The following is an 18,992-nucleotide window of genomic DNA, read 5'->3' on the forward strand; positions in this document are numbered from 1 at the left end:
TTTGCTTAGTTTTCATCTATTGTTTGGCTTAGCAAACTGATGCAGGATTGATTCATTCTTTATGAGTCCCACAAGCACTGTCTTTTCTAATCTGAAATATGCTACCTATTTCCAAGATCAGAACGTTTGCTCCTTCCAGGGACTTGTTTGGATGCTTTTGTAACTGGGTTAAGCCTTTCTCCATACACAGGATGAAGTATCCCTTTCCTACCCAAAATGCTACTCATCCAATTCTTGGTTTGATGGCTAGCAGGAAGCATGCGTTTCATGTGAATTCTGCTTGGAAGTCAGTTCCTGAAACGATCAACTATGAAACATATAACTGTGAGTGAACTCGCAGGCTAATTATGAACATTAGCTGTTTTCATAAGAAGTTAGTGACAAATTGAATCATCTTTCAATGTCCTTATTAATAGCCACATTATTGAAGAAGCCAGTTAGCAGGTATTGGACAGGTTCAGGGGTTCAAACAGACTTAAGGAAGTTATATCAAATGTCATTTCTAACCTAACACAGATCTTAAAGCAGGGAGAAATCACCGGCTGGTAGCAATCTCCTTTATACCTCAGGTTCAACTAACACTCAGCTGCAATAACAGTGGTACAATATTTTGGCCTTTAATGTTTGGCAGTAGGTGCCTGACATTTAAAATGGATCATAAATGTCTTTTGAACCTGTCACTCTGCTCCTAAAAATCCAATCCAAAAATTAGACCACTGTTTTCTCATTTCTGGATTTGCTCCTTATAGCTCTGAGCTTGGAAAGCCTCTTGTTCTAGAAGATGGGACAGTATGGAAAGGATGTCTGATATTATTCCATTTGTCTACAACACTTATTACCTATTATTACCTACAGCTGCTGCCCTTTCTAATTAATTTTGTCTGTAGTGTTATTTTTATCAACGATTTAGCTTCCTTCAGTTAATCCAATCAATCACTGATGTCTTCTTGGCTGCACCTCCATTTTGATAAATATGTGCTTTTTTTTCCCTATTAGCTTTCCTATTTAGAATTAATAGATAGCCCTATATTATGAAAATACTATTAATTAAACAGGAACAATTACAGTGAGTGCTTTAGTCATGGTTGCACATGTAAAACGTTAAAAAAATAGGGTTAACACTTGCCCGATTATTCTTCCCCACTGCTTGCAAATATAATTGCCACACTAATTTTATTCTAGTTTTCATTTTCAACTACTACTTTAATTTTGGCTAGTCACATAATTGGAATTTCTTCAAATAGCAGAGCCAATGATGTATATCTCCACTGTGTGCATAGCGCAGCTATGAAGATTCTTTTGATAGACTCAGCGTACATGTGAGTTTGGATGAACACAGCAATGGGTGTAACACAGGAGAGTTCTTCAAAATTTTGAACTTTCTAGGCATATTGTATTTCATTTTCCATCACATTGATTGAAACTGGCAAGAACGGTAATCTATCTCTCCCCGTTACCAGGTGGGAAAGGCCAATTTATCCATACTAAAAATATAGGTATTTAGGTTCTGTCCCACTATTTCATTTTTCACTTTTACTGATTTGAGAACTCCCATCTTATATCCATGGATTCACTGCCCTCTTGCAGGAAAGTATAAAAAATACAGAATGTGAATATGATTGACAGATGCAGTGTCAGTTTTATGGTGATAAATAGAAAATCAAAAATTTATTAAGATCACATTGCAGGTGGCTGCAAATTTCCAATTAATGTATAGCATGTCAAAATGGCAAGAACTGATACGTGTTACAGAAGTAAATTGCAAGGAAATGTATTGATCAGCCTTGCTGACACAACCACCAAAGTAAATTTAATTTCAATTTATATATTCAACTACAATAGCTTGCATTTCCCCATTGCCAAAGCTAGATCAATATTTATGGGGGGAAAATCATTTGCACATGACAGGAAATAACTTTTGATACAGAAAGGCTGTAGATGCCCATTGCCACTGATTTTCTTAGTTTATGGAGCATGATGTCAAAACCAACCACCAGAATTACTCAAGAACTTCACACTTGATGACTGCATGGAAGTAAATATTGTCTTAATCTCCTCACACTTTTGTCCTGAATGGGCAGAAAGAATATAAGGTCCCTTAATATCATGTGAATGCCCATACAGGATGCTCCATTGGACCAAATCCTGATCATTCAACTGCTCCATTCCTTTATTGCCTAATAAGCTTTGCTATTCAAAGCGTCCCTCTGTTATACCAATGCCCCACATAAATTTCACTAAGCACATACAGAGATCTTCTCACTGTTTATTTCTTTCTAAGCAAGGCCTAGAACTAGACCTAAGCACAGACCTTACCCCAAAGGTAAGTACGACTAAGTTCAAGGGGATTTAGTTCTTGCTAAGTGTGCTAAGGACAGTAGCGTTATTCAGCAGATTCTTCATAGTGTGCATAACCACTAGCGTAGGTCCTTCCTAAATTCAAGTTGCTGAACATATCAGTTGCCTCTGATTCCGAATCCTTCCCTCCTTCCTCATTATCATCATCTTCATCATCCTCTGCCTCATAATCATCATATTCTTCATCATTATCTCCAGTATCAACACCTCTGCCAGATGCAAGATTCTTCCAATATTCATCATACCCAGAAGCCCCATCACTTTCTTCGCCTCCTGTCTGACGGCCAAATCTCAGAGAGCGAGCTGGAAAAAGAAATGGAGAAAGGTACAGAAGTTTCTGTTATATTTTGCTTATCTATGTATCAAGGAAAGTGCTATAGATATTGGATACTCGACAGAAAAGCATGAAAAATTTTCGTACGTTTTCTATGGAGCATCATGGATGCACCAAAAATTTAGAAACAATCAATTAAAGAACTGATGTACAGGTTGTCCTTATTTAATGCTAATTGCACCTGGAAATTCCCTCAGTAATTGATGTCCTAAATCAAAAGGCCATGTTGAATGTGCCGCTTAGCAATAATTCTGGCAGTCATCAATAACCAAGGACCTCGCATACCACAACTTGCAAATTTTTGGCGGCTTCCCCATTATGTTTGCTTGTTGGAAGCCTGCAGGGAAGGTTGCAAATCATGAACATGTGATTGCAGGATTGCTGTGATGGTCATGAGTATCAGAACTAGTTGTAAGTACTGCTAATGCAGTTGTAAGTTTGAATAGTCACTGAAGTTGTCATTAAACCAGATTATGTGTAGGAGTGTGACAAAAGTTTCCCCTAAGGCAAAAAGTATGAAAACTACCTTTAAATTCAGAATAAACATTCTTAAATGACAGTACAATGCTACACACTCTGTTATGTCAGCCAAACTTAAGTAGATCATTACTTCCATTCTACTGGGTGTGAAAAGTACAAAACTTGGAAGGCAAACTTACTTGACATGCTCAGGTCCTTGGTTTGTTGTGTTTCATGCCCACACTTAGGACATGGAGGCTCTCTTCCCTTTTCTTGTTTGAAAACCTTGCTTCTTGTATGATCATCACAGAAGCATGCCTGTAGGTATAATTTATACATCAGTAAAAATGAGTGTTTTGGTGACCAATGAAAGTAAAAACAACCCCCACAATTACTTAAAAAACTTATTGAAATGAAAAGCAGCCCTGAGCATCCAATAAATCTCACATTCATGAATAACTATCCATTAATGCTAGCTCCATTCATACCCCTCAAGTCTTTATTTTCCCACCCTAAAGATCACAGGGCCAAGGCAGTCATTATCTGTGTAGGGAGGCTGTCCCATAAGGCAAGCACCATAACAAAGAAGACCTGCTTCTAAGACCCCATCGGGTAATAATACTCTTTTACTGAGAGGACTTGCCAACCCTGTTAGATCTAGTGAGACAAGTAGAAACAATTGTGGCTAGGCAATGTTGCAAATAAGCTGCCCCATACCATGTAGGATTCAAAGGTGATAACTAACACCTGGGAACCTAGTGGGAGCCACATAGCACTGGTGTTACAGAGATATACCACGATCTACCCAATATCGTCCATGGTGTTGCATTATGAACTAGCTGAAGCTTCTGAATGCTCTTTAAGGGCAGCCCCCATGTAGAGCATATTACAATAGTCTAATTGGGAGGTGACAAAGACAAGGAAAGACCATGAACAATCCCACCCAAACTAGGAAAGGGCACAATTAGTGTACAAGTTATATTTATGCAAAGGGTCTCCTGGCCATGGCTGTAACTGCTCTTCAAGCAGAAGGCCGAGGCCAGAAGAATCCTCAGAGTGTGAACCAACTCTGACTGTGGAGTGTCACCCCAATCGGAGGGAAAGACAGGACATATGGGTAGTCCTTGACTTATTACCAGTTGCTTAATGACTGTTTGAAGTTATGACCTTACTCTTCCTATGATCATATGATTTTGGGTGCCTAGCAACCAGCTCACCCTCATGGCTGTTTATATTGTCCCATGGTCATGTGACTGCAATTTGCCATATTTTTGGACAGTTCCCAGTGTTTATTTCTGGTTTCAACAAAAACACCAATTTGGGGGAAATCACTTAACAACCGAGGCATTCACTTAATACCACAAAAAATGTTTTAAAAATTGGGTCTGGTCATGTGTTGCAACTTACGATCACTATGATTTATGACCATAATTCCAGATTCAATTACAGTTGTAAGTTGAGGATTAATTGTAAAGAAGTATAGGACTGCTCTATCAAAAGATCAGCTGATCTTTTGAATCAGTAAAATGACATTCTGTAACACTAAAAACACAGAATAAAACAAGTGATACCTTTCTCCTGTCAAATAATTGTACCTATCTGTTTTACAGATAATGATGTCATAGGCATTCATTCTGCCACTATTAACAAATGCTGAGACTACAAAAAAAGTCAACCACCCTGCAGGAAATGCTATCGCTTTTAAATAGCTGGAGAATCCAGAACAGCATGGATGCCTGAAGACAATGAAATAATTCATTTTCCAGAATTCCCTGAAGGGTAGTAGGTGTAAAAAATGGAGGAGATGCAGCATAATGAGGTATGATTTTAGCAATACCAGTTATAAGCAACTGCTACAGAAATATCCAGGTTGATATGAAAACCTACAATGCTTTGAATGAAAGGAAACCAGCAGATGGTAGCCCGGAAAATAATCCAGGGCAGGTGCTGGTGTTTTATGGGAACTGGAGGGAAAGTTGTAGCATCGCATTAAAATCACAGCATGAAAGTTAATCAAAGTATAATAGAAACAGGACACAGACCATTACAAAAAACACCACAAAGCATTTTTAATGTATTATGGAAAATGAATTATGAGAGCTGCCAGCAGGTTGAAAGCCTGTGAATACGAAATGGGATACATTTACTTGGAAATGTTTTTGCTTGTACCTTACAGCGGAGACATGAATGCTGCCCCAGTCGATTGCAGGAAACACCTAACAGGCAAGATAAAAGGCATGGCTGAATGAGAAGAGTTTTTGTTGCTTTGCCCTCTTTTTTCTTGTTGTCTTTTAAATCAAGGTCGACTCTTTACTTCAATGGACCACCTTAGGCTCTCCCTCAGCAAAGTACAATGGAACTGAACACTTAGAGATGAGAGAAAATGGGTTTTTTAATGAGGCACCGAGAGCAGCTTCATTTCAGTAGCAAATTGCAGGAGTCCTGATCTAAGACCAGAGACTCCAATGATCACCCAAAGGGACCTGATGAGAAGAACTGCCCCTTACCCATGTCCAATTTCAGGACAGACTGTTCACGCAAAGACAAAAAAAGCAGCACTGGACAAAACAACAAGAGATGTGAGGGTGATAGAAAAAACCAGGCAGTTCTGGATGAGACAGATTTACATAGAAACAGATTTACTTAGGGCTCAATAAAGCAACAGAAACTACAAACAAAAAAACAATTTTCTATAGTTGTAAAAGAATGTAGTATAGCAAACTACTCACTTTTTAAACAAGGTTAAACTTAGACCACACAGAATTCATAAGCCCTGGTTTGCAAACCACAGCAGGTTTACATCATTGGCTAAGCCAAAATTGAATAAAGCATTTTACGCCTAATGCAGTCTTTTATTAGATCTACATGAAGTGGACACAGTTTTTTGTGCCTGGCTTCTGATACAGAAACTGCAGCCTTTATAAAAAAAGTGATCTGCTCTTCCAAGATCAGAATCTGCAAAGAGAAACTACTGTAGTTTAAGCTTCAGTCTTTTTGCTGCCTTTCTTTAAACACCACCTCCTCAAACTTGGGCATTATGCGTACAAATTTGTTTCAAATGTAGCAAGCATTATACATCAGAAACCGGGCCAGTCTATTCTCCAAAGCACCAGAAGGCAGAACAAGAAACAATGGATGGAAATTAATCAAGGAGAGAACCAAGAACTAAGGATAAATTTCCTGACCGTTAGAATTATTAATCAATGGAACAACTTGCCTCCAGAAGTTGTGAATGCTCCAACACTACAGATTTTTAAGAGGAGACTGGACAACTATTTACCTGAAATGCTATGGCGTTTCCTACTTGAGCAGGGGATTGGATTAGAAAATATTCAAGGTCCCTTCCAACTCCGTTATTCAGTCATGAAAGTAACAGGGCCAGACATCTCCCATTTCATACTACTTTTTAAGTCATCAGTTTGAAATTCATTATTGAACAGCCCTTTGGATTTGAGCTAAATCACAGAAACAGTTAAAAGCATGCTTAATTTGATAACAGAGCCATTAGGAGTAAAGCTTACATTTAAAGGTTTCAGCTTCCAGAACTTGGCAGCTGGCTTGATGCTCAAACTGATCATCCTCACAAAGGAAATTGTGGCAAAAGGAGCAGCTAAATATCCTGCCACCTGTAGGGTTCAGTGAAAAGAGTTCAGATTGAACAAAACCAATTGCAGCATATCCTACCAGAGACTATGAAAACTGAAGACAAAGAAAATCTGAACAAAGACAATACAAAAAAAAAAAAAGACTTTATAGTTTATTTACCATGCATGCTAACTCAATAGTCGTGTTTTACCAGATAACTGTGTAAAATTGCATCCTCCTTTCTTACATATCTAAAAATATAAAGTTTTAATTTTGTTTAAATAAAAATAATACAGATAGTCCTCAATTTACAACCATTCATTTAGTGACTATTCAAAGTCACTAAATAAATCTAGAGTTAGGGTTAGGTCTACTTAGCAGTCAATGAACTGTGGGTTAGGGCACGACGGTTGGCCAAGCCGCTGTGATTCCAGCCGTGGAAAGCAGTACTGCTGGCTGCTTCTGCTGAGTGCCTGTTGCCAGCAATTCGGCAGTTCAAACCTCATCGGCTCAAATTTGACTCAGCTTTCCATCCTTCTGAGGTCAGTAAGGAGCCAGATTGTTGGGGTCAATATGCTGACTCTGTAAGCCGCTTAGAGAGGGCTGTAAAGCACTGTGAAGCGATATATAAGTCTAAGTGATGGTGCTCTTGCTACTTGGAGTCATGGCCAACTCCAATATTTTACTCTGGTCCACGAACAGCTCCAAATGAAAAGCTGTCAATTTCCCTTTCCTTCGAAAACCTCTAGGAAACCTTAGCATTGGTTTTTAGTCATGATTCCAAGTAGGCTAACCTTAACCCTAATCCCAATTCAGATAAATTTAGAATAGGACTGCATTATGTCCACCGTATGAAAATATTAACATACAGGCAGTCCTTGACTTACAACAGTTCATTTAGTGACAGTTTGAAGTTACAATAGCACTGAAAAAACTGACTTATGGTCACACTTATAGCCGTTGTAGCCTCCCCATGTTCACAGGATCAAAATTCAGAAGACTGGCAAACTGACTCATACTTATGAAGCTCTCAGGGTCATGCGATCACCTTTTACGATCTTCTGACAAGCAAAGTCAATGGGGAAAGCAGATTCACTTAACAACTGTATTAACTTAATAGCAGTGATTCACTTAACAACTGTGACAAGAAAGGTTGTAAAGTGGGGCAAAACTCAGTTAATAACTGTCTTGCTTAGCAACAGAAATTTGGGGCTCAATTGTGGTCATAAGTCGAGGACTGCCTGCATAACAGAATTAGTAGTCACAATTAAAAGTCTCACAGAAAACATGAAAGATTTAAAACATCATTGCATGAATTTCATGGACTGCAATTAACTTTACCACAGAGGTTTGTGTGTGTGCACACGAGCACGCATATACAAACACATATACAATAAAGAACAGTTGGAGAAATTGCAAGAAAGATAATTTACATTAATTTGGTTCCTTCTCACCAAGAAAAAACTCACCATGATCCCAGACCCCTCTCTCGCATTCAATGCATTCTGCATCAGCCAGAGGACAGATGCAGGCATGGGTGCTCAAACATTTTCTGCCGTGGCAAACCCAAGCTTCACAGAAATCACATATTGCCCCCTGTGAAAAAAGAGGTAACAGATTTATTATCAGCTATATCTGACTTCTAATGAAAGACATTTACCTTGACTACACATGAATTTCCAGGGACGGTAAATCCCCACCAGTGTACTCCTTTCTCAATTCTTAATCTTCAGTGGCACCTTTAATTTAGCATCAACTCTACCCATTCTTGACACAAAGTCATAAACCATAGAGCTGGAGTATGCTGTTAGGCCAGATGGAAGTGCCAAAGCACACCAAAGAGCTCCTGGCAACTTTCCCTGGATGGATCAATCCTTTCTACACTTCCTGCCTAACCAGAATGTGTAAAAAAAAAATGGGAAGAAACAACTTTGTATCAGGCCAGTTTTCAACAATCACCTTTCAGGCCTAAATGCCAAGATCTTACCCAAGGGAAGGGAAGGGAAGGGAACATGAAGAAGCCCATCTACCTAATTTTGCTTTTATTTCCATTTTAATAGAATGGAATGGAATAGAATAGAATAGAATTCAATTCTTTATTGGCCAAGTGTGATTGGACACATAAGGAATTTGTCTTGGTGCAAATGCTCTCAGTATACATAAAAGAAAAGATACATTCGTCAAGAGTCAAGAATCATAAGGTGCAACACTTAATAAGTCAGAGTACAATAAGCAATCAAATCATACTAGGAAACAGTCAATCTAAATCGTAAGGATACAAGCGACAAAGTTACAGTCATACAGTCACAAGTGGGAGGGGATGGGTGATAAGGAGTGATGAGAAGATTAACAGTAATAGTAGTTAAGATTCCAGGCTAGTTCACTCTCTCAAAGCAAATACGGGTAGTCCTCGACTTACGACCACCATTGAGCTCAAAATTTCTGTTGCTGAGACATTTGTTAAGTGCGGTTTGCCTCATTTTACAACCTTTCTTGCCACAGCTGTGAAGTGAATCACTGCAGTTGTTACTAACATGATTAAGTGAATCTTGTTTCCCCCTTGACTTTGCTTATCAGAAGATTGTAAAAGGTGATCACATGACGCTGAGACAATGGCAACCGTCATAAATATGGGTTGCTTGCCAAGCTCCTGAGTTTTGATCATGTGACCATGGGGATGCTGCAATGGTCATAAGGGTGACCATAACTAAGTTTTTTTCAGTGCTGCTGTAACTTTGAACTGTCACTTGAACAAACTGATGTAAGTTGAGGACTATCTGTCCATTAATAGTTTCATAAGGTGGACACAATCCAGTTCATTCTAAATTCAGCTGAACTGATTTCATTGAGATGCACAAATGCCCATTCAAATATTCCAATCCTAAATTTTGCTACCCAGAAGACACCGATGCTGCCAAACAAAGTCCTTTCTGCAATAATTAATTAATCCACCATAAACCTTAGCCATGTACTGTAATTGACTTCAGATACATACCACCATTGCAAGCCCAGTGCTATACACTCCAGCATGTTTTATGACACAATCTGAGGATTTCATCATACATTTTGTCTTTCCTATTACAAAAGACATAAAAATATTATTTAAGAAGGATTAATAATGTCATTCAGTTAATACATTTCATTTAATTCTATTAACTTTTAGTTGTTAGTGTACATACCAAATTAATAATTTGGGGAAAGATTCCTTTTTGTTTTAAAACATGGGATGTATGAGCCACAAGACAGATGAATCAATCTAGGAGAGATACTTTCTTTCCTCTTCTTCTTGCTCAATGAAACTCAAGAGTTTAGTGGCACTTTTTCCAATGAACAAGTTTTATTAAAAGGCACAACTTTCATGAGTTGCAGTTTATTTCATCAGAAGCAAGGAGTAGCTATACTGATGTAGAATTTAATGGGTGATGGCCAGTTAGGCAGATACAGATTACATTTGAGACAGATTACAAGTACCTTATCAATTAACAACTCTAGTGTGTTTAAAAAAATACCTGAATTTGACATTTTAAAGAAAACTGAAATCTTTTGATGTATATAAGATCAGCAATATCTCACTCAATCGTGTGTTAAGTCTGTTTTTCCATAATGGTCACTTTGATTTTGGCAATGGATTGTCCTAGCAGGTTGAAATGGTCCTTGTTTTGAGTCTTGGTGTCAAATCTGTGACCGTTAATTCTTTTGCTCAAAGATTGGCCTGTCATACAAAGACTCCAGACAGGCACTGTTGACACCTGATGGCATATATTACATTAGAGGAAGAGCAAGTAAGGTGCTTCTAATCTTACGTGAGAAAGTGCAGCCTTACCACCCAGTAAAGGCCAAAAGATATTAATATTGTCCTTGAGTGATTTGAACTGTACGTGACAACCAGTGATTCTGTTTTTGTGGTCCACTTTTTAATAGATTTGCTACTGATGTGTATACTGATATTGTTGCTGAGTAGTTCAGTGTTCTGAATGCCTGGCCTAAATCCATCAGTTGACTATCTCTGTCAAATGAGTCAAAACAAATTTGGTTGCAATATAGTGTCTAGCTACAAACAATAGATTTGGTGGTAAATTTTCCACACCAGAACTCTTACTGATTTTTGTTTCTCCTGCTATCTGAAAATTGGTCTTAAGAATGCATATAAAATAGAATAAATAATAAATTCTGCCTCTTATGCACATGAAAAAGATGTTAGAGGCAGAATTCAAATTCTAACAATCACTTGATACTTTATGCTCTGAACAAAACAAGGGAAAAGAAGTTATCTGATGCTTGTAGCAGTCATTTTTATTTTTATTATTTATTTACATTCCATCTTCATTATTTAAAAAAAAATATCCAGGTGGCAAACACACATAATACTCCTTCCTCCTCCTATTTTCCCCACAAATAAAAACCCATGTGGTGAATTGGGTTGAGATAGTGTGACTGATCCAAATCACCCTTTCATGCCTAAAGTGGACAAGTAATGTTGTGACTATTACTAGAAGTAGTGACTTGTAGTGATCATTGCAGAAGATGGGAGCTAGAAAGTTGTTGCCAGTACATTCTCCGGATGGGTTGATCTTTTTCACAAGAAATAACAATTCAATAATGGCATACAAAGGAAGAAATAAGGGTGCACTATAAATCTACAACTCCATATTTCACAAGGGAAAAAGCCCTTTTGAAATACATATTTATTTTTTGGCTTGATTATGTGTCTGGGCCTGGAGTTTCAAGTATGTCAAAGGCCCCATTTCCTGGTTATATCAACATTTATGGATAATTGTTCGCAGCTGCTATATATCTATATATTATTGTGTTTCATTTTAATTGATTCTTATAATTGTTCATTTCCTAGAGTTGCTTGAGATGGGAGACCATAGAAACTGAATAACTGAATACAAAATAAAAAGGAAAAGGAAGAAAATAAAAGAAAGCCAGGAAGAAAATCTTTAGATCAAAAAAGGAACAGCCAGAAAATGGCACAATCCTTTCCCCATTCCAAATCATATTCCACCAAGCTCCATTAAAAGTTCTCTTTCCTTCCATACTTCCATAGACATTTGATAAGAGAATCACTACTGCAAACTTGGGAAAAGGTTAAAAGAAAACATTATATGAAGATACCAAAATGGGTCTCACCAATGGAAGCAATATTACATCCAAATATGAAAGATACAAGGAAAATGGTCAGATATGAAGAACTATTAGATATCAGGGGAAGTTAAAAACAATTGATAAATTAAAAGAACAAGACATAATTATAGATTGGTGGTCATACTTACAAATTCAGACAAAATTGAGGAATGACTTAGAAGAACAAGGGATAGAAAAGGACTTACAACAACTGGACCAAATTTTGACAGGCAAGGAGATAAAATTTATAACAAGAATTTATAACTATTTGTTGGAAGTGGAATTAGAAGAGGAAATAGTAAATGGATCAATGATTGCCTGGGCAAAAAATGTAGGGCATAATATAAATTTAGAGGATTGGGAAAAATGTGGATTGATAACTGTAAATTGACATTGTCAACAGCATTTAAAGAAAATCAATATAAAATGTTTTGTAGATGGCACCTAGCCCCAGCAAGACTGGCCAAAATGTATCCAAACACAAAAGCAGAATGTTGGAAGTGTAAATACAAAGAAGGAATGTTCTTCCATATGTGGTGGCAGTGTCCAGAGGTTAAAAAATATTGGATAAGGGTACAAAGATGGTTATTAGAAATTACAGAGCACAAATTAGAACTTGAACTGGAAATATTCTTATTAGGAATAATTAAGGGAAAATTGAGCAAGGTCATCCGATACATCATTATACATATCATAACTGTGATGAGAATAGAGATTTGTATTTTTGTTTTTAAAAAATAAAATATTTTTAAAAAGTCCTCTTTCCTGTTTTGATAATTTCTGTACTTCTTTTAATAAAACAACATTGCTTTATAGAACTGTGCCCTAATTCTGGATTAGCTGGGAACTTTGTGTTCCTACTATGGAAGCTTCTGCACTTTCCCCATACATCATTGCTTTTGCATTTTTGGCACTCCTTTGCTTAGCAAGCTGATGAAGGTGTTTACTGAACAGAGGAAAACTTCTCAGAATATCCATAATATCCAGAATAGCCCTGTACGCATGTATACCTCCAAGCCACTGCTGGACACTGGAATTCGCTTCACCTTAATTCAATATCTCATATCACAATACCTAAATAATTATACCTAAAACCACTATACCTAAAGAAGCAAAAGAATGAAAGACTGATCACCTTTGAAACATGAAATCAGAAGAAAAGAAACTAACTTCAAGCAGGAATCTACTGCTGCAACTCAGTAATCAAAATGTTAAACTGGGCACACTTACCACACTGTGCACAAATGGGTAATTTTTGAGTAGAGTTGCAAAAGTAGCAAAAAGCTCTATTTTTCTGCCGCCTGTTAAAATAAATAAAACAGGATGAAACAAATAGCTAAACAATTTTGAATTGTACGTAAAATCCTGAAAATGAATATTTACCTTTGACATTTGTCACATTCCTGTAACAGAAAGAAAGAGGGTTTTTATATCCATATTTTAGGGTTGTCAAATTTGTAATGCAATGTACATCATACTTTGGAGAGGCAATCATAAGAAGAGCCAAACTATCTTTGATCTTTCTATACCATTCCTTACTCTGTTGAGACCTATACTAACATCTTAGTATTGAATATGTTGTTTCATTTTTACTGATAATCTTTAAGGCCCCAGCAGTTCAAAAAGCACACTACAAAGGTCAATCTTGCTGTAAGAACACACATGCTTTGCCTGTGCAAAAGATACCAGGCTGAAGCATCTCCAGCAAAAAAAAAATTCACAATTTGGGGGCTCAAACCTTTTCTTTTTATTGCCAGTAAACCTTTTGCAATAATCTAGGCAGTTTCTGCCTCTCCAATCTTAGATAAAAAGGGCTTCTTAACCCCCTTTCATCCACACCCAGACAGAATGAAGTTGATACCACAACCAACAATTGTATCCTTTACAATTACTAAAATTGGACGAAAGGCAGCTCCAGAGAACGACAGAAGCATTTCTAAGCTTCTCCAAAGGGCTGAGAATATCTCCAAGGGATAGCAACTGAAAATGACCCATCATTGGCTGACCTTATCAAGTATCTTCTAGGTAATTCCTACTATATCTGTTTAGTATAAGACCGAATAATCCAAAAATCAGTTCTGGAATATGATTTCAGGCCAGTTTGAGTTTGGCCATCTTTATACACATTTTTTAAAAATTCAGGGAAATGAAGCCTGGATCCTTCATCTTTTTCCCTCTGAAGTCATCCATACACCAGCACCTTGAAAGAGAAGGTAAAGGGATGCTCCTTGTCTACTATAATAGTTTTAGATGTACTTTTCTTATGTGTTAACATTAGTGAGTTTTATAAGGTTACACATGTATTCTCCTTAGTGTAAGAAAGTTTGAAAATATTTGACCCAACCATACTTCTGTGCCGAACAAAGGAAGATTACTTTTAGCATTCTATTATTTTATCAGACATCTGGCACAGAAAAAGCTTAAAGAACTAAATATTACCATTGAAGCATTGCAGGGATGTTTGGCCAAATCAATATTAGCCCTTAAAGCTCTATTTTGTTTTTCCCGTTCCTTCCGACTTTCAGCTTTCTTGCGTGCACCTGTCTTCTTCTTAGGCATTTTTCACTTTCTGGAAAAAAAACATTTATCAAGATTAGTTTGCCCCATATTTTCCATCACGAATACATCCCTCTATTCTGATTTTTTATTAATGAATCCATACAAATACTCAGATGCAAAGTTGTAGAACTGTTAAATTTACAATGGCCATTCTTAGCTACTGGTCCCCAAATGGTGATAAGATTATTACACTCCTCAGCAGCCAACAACTACTATAGTCTCTTAATTAGGAAATTCTACTCTTGTTCTTAAAATTATGAGCCACTGGGACAAAAAGTGAACATAGAATGAAAATAAATTGTCTAACAGAAATAGAAAGGATTTGACTACATCATACAATAAAATTGGCAACTAAAAAGTTGGGGGTGCAAGTTGGAGTCCTGACAAAAATACCATTTGCTGAACAATGTCTTGCCAGAAAAACCAAAAATTAAACAACATGCTAAGCAAGATCAAATAAATCACATTATGGTTAATGTCATGTGAATGAATCCAACTGAAATATGGCCTGAATACCAAAGATACTGAAATTACCATTTTGAACTTATTGGAAGAATTTCTCTCCAACTCATATTTAAATGTCTGGATTTGTCAGCAAGAAAAAATATGTAGTTTTTAATATACAGTATTTGTTAAGTATACTTGTATGTATTCTAATGAGTATATATAACACACAGTATGTCCAGAACCAGGACAATTCTAATGAAATTTCCTGCACTGGAAAATAAGCTTTATCCAGAAAAAAGCCATCCATTGTTTTGCAGTTCTCTCAATAATCATATGTATTGTGCTGCTTTTTTACATTACCAATACCGCCTTAGTAATATAGCAATAGCACTTAGATTCGTATACAGCTTCATAGTGCTTTGCAACAGTCTCTAAGCTGTTTACAGAGTCAGCATATTGCCCCCAACAATTTGGATCCTCATTTTACCGACCTCGGAAGGATGGAAAGCTGAGTCAGCCTTGAGCTGGTGAAGATCAAACCCCTGGCAGTCAGCAGAATTAGTCTGCAATACTGCATTCTAACCACTGCGCCATCATGGCTCTTACTGGACAACTGTGCAAGCTGAGTCAAGTTAGCTAAATCCTGAAAACATTTAATTGCAAATTCAAGAATTGGTTCAGAAGAGCAAGCCTAGAGTCACTGAGAGTCAGACAGCAGAGAAGAAGAGAGGAACTGGCAAAAATCACAAAATACAGATTTGCAAATAGAATGTTTGCAAATAGTAGAATGACTACGGCAAAAGAAATAAAAAATAATATCAATAGTAATAGGCGCCTTGGATGCAACCCCAAATATCTGGAGCACCACTTGAATACCATTGTTCAGAATCATCACCAGTCAATTACAAAAGGCAGCTTTGCTTAGAATACATCCTGCAACAATACAACACATTTACCAAAGAATTGGTATCCAGAATTTGATAAGGATTCGATAATTGGATAAAAGTTCCAAATTCTGTTTAAATATCTGCCTGTTTGTATAACAAACCAAAATAATAAAACATGAGTAGAGAAAATTGAAAACAAAAAATCCATTTTCTTAATAATAAATCAGAAAAAGTTTTAAAACGTTTGAGGCAATCATATTTTAATACTCACTGTTGCATGTACACGCTTGACACTTTAAGCGTCCTGTTTTTCCATAAATTGTCAACAGTTTTCAAAGAAAAAGTCTATTAAAACATTAATTCCATTTTTTAAAATAAAAACATCCCAAACCATAACCAGACGATGTTTTATTACTATGACTGGGCAAGATTTAAATTACATATAACTTATATGATTTAATTTTCGCCTTAGCTTTCCACACTGAACTTAGTTCTCATTAAAAAAATAATCTTACATAACAAAACATTTACTGCTAACTATCATTCTGGGGAATATATCATACTATAAATTCAGATTTTCTTCCTAATTAATGAAACTTGACAATAAAATGTCTAACAATATTAAATTTAGGTTATTATACATGGTGTGTCAAAACTATACAGATGGGCAAGAAGTTTCATCCTCTCTGTTATATATTCAGGGAACTAAACAAACCTTATTAACTTGTTATATGATATTCCTTTGTGCAAAATACTGGGAAGCACCAAACAAACCATGCCCAAACCATGGATTGAATATTTTCAAATTATAAAATTATACTACAATGTCTAATAATTAACTAAGAGAATAATGAATAAAATTGGGAGAATTAGTTAGCTTACTAAGAATTTTTAACCCATAATATTATATAGAAAAAAGGGAGAGGTGAACATTTTTGTTATTGACAGAAAAAAGTGTTAAAAGTGATAACGTTGGCTAAGTTTATTTTATCAATTGATCAACCAGCCCCCTGCAATACACTGACCTCTAGATGTGTTTTGTTAAACTTTTGAAATGGCCAGTAAACCTGACCAGGCCAGACTATGAATGACCCTAAACCAGGGGTCTCTAACCTTGGCAATTTTAAGCCAGTAGGACTTCAACTCCCAGAATTCCCCAGCCAGCTAAGCGAAAAGCAAAGCTGGCTGAGGAATTCTGGGGGTTGAAGTCCTCCAGGATTAAATTTGCCAAGGTTGGAGACCCTTGCCCTAAATGATTTATACTGCTTGAAAATACAACCCGCATGCTCCTCAATTACAAAATGCACTTCATGCCAGTAAATAAATAACCCAACAGCACAACAACTGCAATCTATAACTACACTCTTAACTACCTAAGACGTTCCAGAAATAACTCCTCTAAGCTACGGCCGTAAAATAAAGAGTATCTTCAAGATGCCACACGTTGCAAAGTTGCCAAGCCCTACCCCTAGTCACTCCCGCCTCAAAGGAGCTTCCGATTCAATCCTTTCGAGGCCTAACCCTCCTGACACAACTGGTTTAAATCAAGCACAAGGCAAAGGCACAACCATCAAAACTCCTTGAAAACACGGAAAAGGAGTAAGAAAAACACGGGGAAGGGGAGTTGAAGCAACTACTCCAGATTTCAGCTCGGAGTAACAAATTACGCAGCGCTGGAGCAGGCTCCCGGCGATCGCCCTTCCAGTTGTGAGAGCAGGAAGAGCGGCTTCTTATTGTCCTCCTTCACAGGAACACCCCAGATCAGGGGTCTCCAACCTTGGCCACTTTCAGACTTGTGGACTTCAACTCCCAGAATTCCTCAGCCAGCAAAGCTGGCTGAGGAATTCTGGGAGTTGAAGTCCACAGGCCTGAAAGTAGCCAAGGTTTGAGACCCCTGCCCCAGATGGCATCCGTGCTCCTCCAACCGAGCGCCCTCTAGGCGCTTCGGCCTACAACTCCCACAATCCTCATCCAGCACAACTGGCAGGGAATCATGGGAGCTGTGGTCCTCCACGCCTTGCCGACCATGAATCTGGAGAAGGCTGCTCCACCGCCCGCGTTCCCGAGGAACCCCACTCGTTTAATCCGCCTGCCTGGGGTGACTGCAGACCCATCCCGATCCCCGGCTCGGGAGTTACCCGTCCCCAACCCGCGTCGCTCAGCGGCTTAAGCTCACCTCTCCAGGCCCTTCAGGGCAGCTCAGCCTCGCAGAGAAGCCGAAAACCGCGCGTTAGCTCCGGCCTCAGCTGCTGCAAAAGGCATTGCTGGCGCAGGCTGAGCATGCTCGAGGCCAGCGAGCAGGCGCGGTTGGAGCCACAGTTTCTTCCTGCTTTAGCTTTGCCCTCAGTCGGGAGCGGGGCTGTTTGCGGCGAAATGGCGCGTGGGGTATACCTAAAGCCTCAGCAGGAAGGGAGGGTCGCCTGGGTGGTAGGCTGAGAAAGTGGGGTGAATAGGCGAGGTGTTGGTGCGGGTCGAGCTTGGCACTTTCACCTTCCTGCCTTTTGCGAATTCCTGGCTGCACGCAAGGAAAGCAGACGCCGCAGAGACCCTGGTTTGTTTCTCTCCCCCCCCCTCCCAAACTCTGCCAGAAATGGGTCTTCGGTGGGTCTGGCTTCGTTGTGATAAAAACAACTCTTTCGTTGTTTTAGGGCAGGGGTCCCCAAACTTGGTATCCTTAAAGGGGGCATGCATAAGCGCACCAGCGTGCCTGCGGTCCCTGTCTTACTATCCCCATTTATCTATATTTACTCCCATTGTCTTGTTTGTGTTCATACTTACATTTGTTGTCTTGTACATGTTTGACAAAGAAGCAAATAAATAAATAAACTTTAAGACTTGTGGACTTCAAGTCCCAGGGAATTGATGTGCACAAGTCTTAAAAGTTGCCAAGTTTAACATGTTAATTATGGCACAAAGGCTTATATGGCTAGTGGTTCATATGATCAGAAGCAAAATGTCTTATGCACAAGATTATTGAAATAACAGGATCCATTCATTGTGTTAATTGATTATTTGTTTAATATCCGTTTGACTAGGACAGTGATGGCTAACCTTTTCGTCCTCACGTGCCAAAAGTGCATACGTGCACGAGCATGCGTGCCTGCACCCATAATGCAATGCGTGTACACCCCCCGCCCCCTGTGCATGCGTGTACAAACCCTCCTATGTGCCGCATGCCTCTGGATGCATGTGTGACCTCCCCGCACACGCCACGTGCCTCTGCACACATGTGAGCA

General features: G+C 38.3%; 1 protein-coding gene across 3 annotated transcripts; it reads right to left on the minus strand.

Moving 5' to 3' along the window:
- Positions 1-1,638: 1,638 nt before the first annotated feature.
- On the minus strand, positions 1,639-18,014 carry NOAZFP (nucleolar atypical zinc finger). Of its 3 annotated transcripts, none has more exons than XM_026668813.2 (10): positions 17,933-18,014; positions 14,303-14,432; positions 13,247-13,266; positions 13,094-13,164; positions 9,732-9,811; positions 8,206-8,332; positions 6,673-6,777; positions 5,321-5,367; positions 3,352-3,469; positions 1,639-2,661 (listed from the first exon to the last, which is right to left on the minus strand). In XM_026668813.2, the coding sequence occupies exons 2-10, from the start codon at positions 14,420-14,422 to the stop codon at positions 2,384-2,386; spliced, it is 966 nt and encodes a 321-aa protein (XP_026524598.1). In that variant the 5' UTR covers positions 14,423-14,432; positions 17,933-18,014; the 3' UTR covers positions 1,639-2,383. The 3 variants fall into 3 exon arrangements, with proteins under 3 accessions (XP_026524598.1, XP_087819214.1, XP_087819215.1); XM_087963088.1 differs by lacking the exon at positions 17,933-18,014 and adding an exon at positions 16,028-17,509; XM_087963089.1 differs by lacking the exon at positions 17,933-18,014 and adding an exon at positions 15,361-15,844.
- Positions 18,015-18,992: the final 978 nt, after the last annotated feature.

This window comes from Notechis scutatus, chromosome 4 (assembly GCF_049901735.1).
Source record: "Notechis scutatus isolate UNSWTSFEM ecotype Mainland chromosome 4, rNotScu1.2, whole genome shotgun sequence".
Classification (NCBI taxonomy): Eukaryota; Metazoa; Chordata; class Lepidosauria; order Squamata; family Elapidae; genus Notechis; species Notechis scutatus.

Bases quoted from the DNA above. Each gene is read 5' to 3' on its own strand.
- NOAZFP (XM_026668813.2), bottom strand. From the start codon at position 14,422: ATGCCTAAGAAGAAGACAGGTGCACGCAAGAAAGCTGAAAGTCGGAAG. The intron at 13,267-14,302 runs GTAATATTTAGT...TTTCTGTTACAG, and splicing joins ATCCCTGCAATGCTTCAATG to GAATGTGACAAATGTCAAAG. The intron at 5,368-6,672 runs GTAAGCTTTACT...CTTGCCTGTTAG, and splicing joins GGAAGCTGAAACCTTTAAAT to GTGTTTCCTGCAATCGACTG.